The 5094-nt window shown below is 40.2% G+C and overlaps 2 protein-coding genes across 2 annotated transcripts; one reads left to right on the top strand and one right to left on the bottom strand.

Annotated features, from left to right (window-relative positions):
- Positions 1 to 591: 591 nt before the first annotated feature.
- Positions 592 to 1600, top strand: emg1 (EMG1 N1-specific pseudouridine methyltransferase; the record flags this gene model as incomplete). Its single annotated transcript, XM_035672702.1, is given in 3 exon segments — positions 592 to 733; positions 877 to 1082; positions 1168 to 1600. Coding segments are annotated over 3 exon segments (462 nt in total), but the record flags the coding sequence as incomplete, so codon positions are not given.
- Positions 1601 to 2449: 849 nt separating this feature from the next.
- LOC118335763 (histone H1-like) lies at positions 2450 to 4945 on the bottom strand. The gene is made up of 3 exons (XM_035672189.1): positions 4609 to 4945; positions 2980 to 3272; positions 2450 to 2788 (listed from the first exon to the last, which is right to left on the bottom strand). Exons 1-3 carry the CDS (start codon positions 4850 to 4852, stop codon positions 2450 to 2452), a joined length of 876 nt encoding a protein of 291 aa, XP_035528082.1. The 5' UTR covers positions 4853 to 4945.
- Between the last annotated feature and the right edge of the window lie 149 nt (positions 4946 to 5094).

Here is a 5094-nt window from a genome sequence, read left to right as displayed (position 1 = left end):
GATAGATATATAGTGGCATTATGTCATTATTTGAGCTCATCTGTCTTTGGTAACAGTAAGTATGTCAGCACAAAAATAACTTCCTGTGCACTTTTGTATAACTATATAAACAGTAGCACCAGTATATCGTTTGTCCACCAGAGAGTGCTGACTTTAATAACATAATGTCAGGGATCCTTATCAAAACTGTATTTATCTCAGCATTTTGTTTAAACTCTAGACGTCCACCTTAAAGAATATCGTCTTGGTCTTGAAGTCATTCTTGATACCTGCAGTGAATTTTAATTTTCATGGTGCTGTTGAGTCTGTTAGGGCTGTACCAACGTCATATAATGTCAATATTGTCTGTTTTTGAATCTGTATCAGCTTTAAAGCTACTGCCAGTTTTGTCCAATTGTATAACATAGTCTTATTTTTCACTGAAACAAAAGTCAAACTAGCAAAATAACTACTGTAATTACATCAAGCATGTATGAAAACTATCATCAAAAACCACATTGGGCTTATTGTTCTGTAACTTTTCAAGTCTTCACGTAATAAAGGGCTGCATAAATAACCTTTAACCTGAATGTCTGATTTCCTTCTTCCCAGTGTCTGCTCATGTTGATGGACAGTCCACTGAACAGGGCAGGCCTGTTGCAGGTTTACATCCACACAGAGAAAAACGCATTAATAGAGATCAACCCACAGACCCGCATCCCAAGAACATTCAGTCGCTTCTGTGGCCTTATGGGTAACCAGTGTTGAATACTGTCTGTGTATAAACTCTATATAAGTTTAGTTGGTCTCTGTGCAGTCAGCTGTGTTATGGTTACATATATCCTAAACTCCTCCTCTCCTTAGCTGATTATCCTCTCTTCTCTTCTTCCATCTTAGTTCAGCTGCTGCACAAGCTGAGCGTCCGGGCTGCCGATGGTCCTCAGAAGCTTCTGAGGATGATTAAAAACCCAGTGTCTGACCACCTGCCTCCTGGCTGCCCCCGCATGGCCACCTCGTTCTCTTCCGGAGAGGCTGTCTGCCCCCGGACTTTGGTGCCAGAGGGACCGGCTGCAGTGGTGATTGGAGCATTTGCACACGGAGCGGTGAGAAAAGGCTCTAGATGGCGATCGCCGAGTCACTACTTTCAGCGTCAAATATCTGAGTTACTGATCTCCTTGTCTTCAATAGGTAAACGTGGACTACACAGAGAAGACCGTGTCCATCAGTAACTACCCCCTCTCTGCTGCACTGACCTGTGCCAAGATGTGCTCTGCCTTCGAGGAGGTGTGGGGTGTCCTGTGACAAACACTCAGTGAACTACTGATGTTGACCAGGCAGAGACAGTAGAGTACATGGACAATTTTTTAATGGACTAGGAATGGATATTTAACGGAAACGTTGGGCCGAATGTCCATTTCACCAGTGATGCAACGTGGACTACAGACATGTATCCTGTTATACACTGTATGTGTATACTTGTGTGATTTGGAATATACATATGTTTCTATACCCAGTTTCCCTTTTTCATGTATAAGACTGTTTTTTGTACCATTATCAGTTGCACCAATTATCAAGTTTTGGATTATCACACAATACAGTTACATTAAAACATATGACCAAATAATGAGTGACTTTGTTTCATATCAACAGAGAAGAGTTCACAGAAGGAAATAAGATGCACAGTGGAGACTGAATACTATGAGATAATAAAGTACATGAGTTTCCCTGAGACCGTGTTAGTGTAAAATGAAAATAAGATGGCAGAAAATACGTTTTCAACATGGTTGATGCATCAAAAGAGAATATACGAGGTCAGGTTGTGAGAGAGGTTTGAGTTTATTACTGCTCACCATAAATTACTCTGAATGCTTATTTTAATAGTGGTAAGCTGCTCTCCTGGTAACCGGGCGTCGCCGAGTTCTCATTCTTTGTCTTATTGTTGGAAGCCTCCATCTTGGTGACTGTCTTTTCCGGGATGTTTTATACGGCTGTTGGTTTTGCTTTGGTCGACGTCTCCGAGCCGTTTGGGCCTTCCTTGGTGCCTTTCGAACCCGTACGGTTTGGTTTGTTGCAGATCTGCGTTTCTTCCCTGCTGGCTTTGGTGATTTTCTTCTTGGTTTGGCTGTCTTCCTTATTGGTTTGTGCGATTTGGCTGCAGCTTTGCGAGTTTTGCTGGTTGGTTTTTGTGACCTAGTTACTGCTTTACGAGTTGTGCCTGTTGGCTTGTGCGATCCGGTAACAGCTTTATGAGTTGTGCCGGTTGGCTTGTGCGATCCGGTAACAGCTTCATGAATTGTGACGGTCTGGGCTTGTGCGACATCCGGTCAAGCGCTTTCAATGCAGTGTGCCGGTTGGCTTTGTGCGTCCGGTCAACAGCTTTACGAGCTTGTGCCGGTTGGCTTGTGGCGATCCGGTAAAGCTTCATGAGTTGTGCCGGGTTCGGCGTTGTGGCGATCCCCGGTTACAGGCTTTATGAGTTTGTGCCCGGTTGGCTTGTGCGTCCACGGCTAAAAGGCTTTATGCAGTTCGCTCGCGCCGCGTTGGCTTGCTGCGCATCGGTAACCTTTAGTGCGTTTGTGCCGGTTGGCTTGTGCGATCTTGTGCCGGTTGGCTTGTGCGATCCGGTAACAGCTTTATGAGTTGTGCCGGTTGGCTTGTGCGATCTGGCTGCTGGTTTGGGAGTCTCGCTTTTTGGTTCGGGAGTCTTTCTGGCTTGTCTCTGTGACTTTTCGGCTTCTTTGGAGGATTTGATGGCTGTTTTGATCAGCTTCACATCTTTTGGTTTTACTTGCTTTGTGTCTGTCTGTTTCTGATTTTTGTAGGAAGGATTAAAAATGAATTATTACAAGTAATTTTTAAATTACTGTTGACAAGACAAACTTGTACATTTAAATATAAATATCAAGTCAACACCGCACCACATAGGGAAGAACACTGCTGCTCATAAATCCCAAGCCCAAATGTACAGGTTACCAAATTATACAGGCATAGGTTCTTTACCTTATTGTTGAGTCTGAATGATATACTTCTTGTAGTTCGTACAAGTGCCTCATTGTTAACCAGCCTTTTAGTCACCACGTTCACCTTCCTGCTGTTCTTGGTGACATTGTAGCCCTCAGCAGCCAGCGTCTGCTTGAGCTCGGCCATAGACATGCCACCTCGGTGTTTGCATTGAGAGACCACACTGAGGATGAGCTGGGAGACCTGAGGCGAGGCGGGCCTTGCAGTGTTTGTCTTGGGTGCATTCTCGACCCCACTTTTAATCTGATGCTTGAAAAGGCGAACAGGAGTCTCTGAAAGATCAATAAAGACCAGAAAAAAATATAATAAATTAAATAGAGGATACAAGAATACAGAATCTGCATCTTAAGATAGGGTAAATATTAACATATAGTCTAATATAAATGTAAAAGTAGTAAAGTCAGTCAAGACTATCATCTATATAATTCTATTTTATTGTAGCTGTTTATTTTGTAGTAATATGGATGAGTTGGCAAAATTCTACAATTTTAAATAAACATCACATTGTTGGTATTTTATAAGTTTTATAAGTAGACTGAATATATTTAAATTTGACCACTATTAGGTCAATTTTAAATACATACAGGTTTCAGCATCTTTGCCTAGAATTGCATTCTTGTTGGTACAGAGAGAGCTTTGAAACAGCAGCTAGACCTTCATGTTAGGAATTAAAATGTACAGAAAGTGTCAATGAATAATATAGTATAATAATACGGTAGCATATTGCTGCCACGCCAGAAAAAAAATAGGATCAGTATTCCCTTATAAAGTGAATTGTATTGTATTACAATATACTTTAATGTTTTTAGTACATATCAAGTTATAACATGAAAACATTTTGTTCTAACAATGTAGAGTTATCACCTTATAACATGAAACGTTTCACATTATAACAAGATAAATAGTATGTAATGCTATTTATAACAACAAAAGTTTCTTGTAAACAAAACTCCCCATGCACTTCCAACAACAGTCAGGTTGTAGTAGTAAAACATCAAAATGAACCAACACACACAGGAATAACTTCACTGTGATTTATTAGTAATTCCAGTGTGCAGTGGTTTATTTTTATTTTTTATGAAACAAAAAAGTTTGCATATCGTAATAATGAGAAAATATCTTGTTATAATGTGAGAAACGCCTTGTTAGAATAAACTTTTCATGTTATAATATGATAGTGATCATTTTTTTATTTTTCTGGTGTGGCAGCAAATACGCTTATGTAGATAAAATAAAATTATAATATAATATAATATAGTAAAATTAATGATATTAACTGTATACTTGATAATGCACTTGATTTAATTTCTCTATTTATTGATTAAAAAAATATAAAAATTAGTTTCCTAGCAACGCCTCATCCGCCTATGACGTCCTGACCCCAGGGTAAATAAAGTCTAACAATAACAATGACATTACCAGCTCGGCTAAACGTTGGCTGGAGCAAGTTGGAATAGTAACAAAAAAGACTTGACTAAAAACCACAAGATAAAAACATATATTATCTGTACATATATTATTAATTAAGTTTAAATATTGCTTTGAATAGCTAGCTAGCTAACAGCTAAAACACGTAGCTAAGTTAGCATCCCGTTAGCCGCCACTCACTCGGCAGAGAAGACACTTTCCCCTTCGCGCTGACCTCCTCCTGGACCTGGATGGCTCGTTTCAATAGTCGGCCCAAACGCTTGGCTCCTGCTTTCCCGAGTCCTTTCCCAGTCGGAGTTTTAGTCGGTCTCCCTATTTGTTTTAACACCTTCAAATGTGTCTTTTCTCTGGCTTTAATGTTGATGTTAGCGTTGCCCTGTGCGCCCCTGGGTGAGGCTTTTTTAGGAGTAGCTTTCCCCCGCATTTTTGCTGCTGCAAGCCTATTTCATATTTCAGAAAAGAAATCGGAAAACTGCCCAGCTGATTGTTTGACAGGCACACAATGACCTGATTTTCAAATGCAAATGTTTTTGTGGTTTGGTTTGAAAGATAACAATAATTGAGTTGCTGTGAGACTGCAGGTCCAGAACCAGCAGGCAAAACTACACTGAAACTTAATTAGGAGTTCAGTTAAAGTGTGCCTGACTTCTACCTAATCAATACTTA

This window comes from Morone saxatilis, unplaced genomic scaffold (genome assembly GCF_004916995.1).
Source record: "Morone saxatilis isolate NCDOM2014 unplaced genomic scaffold, NCSU_SB_2.0 Contig24, whole genome shotgun sequence".
In the NCBI taxonomy this organism is placed as follows: domain Eukaryota; kingdom Metazoa; phylum Chordata; class Actinopteri; family Moronidae; genus Morone; species Morone saxatilis.
Note: the sequence above shows the minus strand (reverse complement) of the source record. Positions and strands in the feature narration are given on the sequence as shown.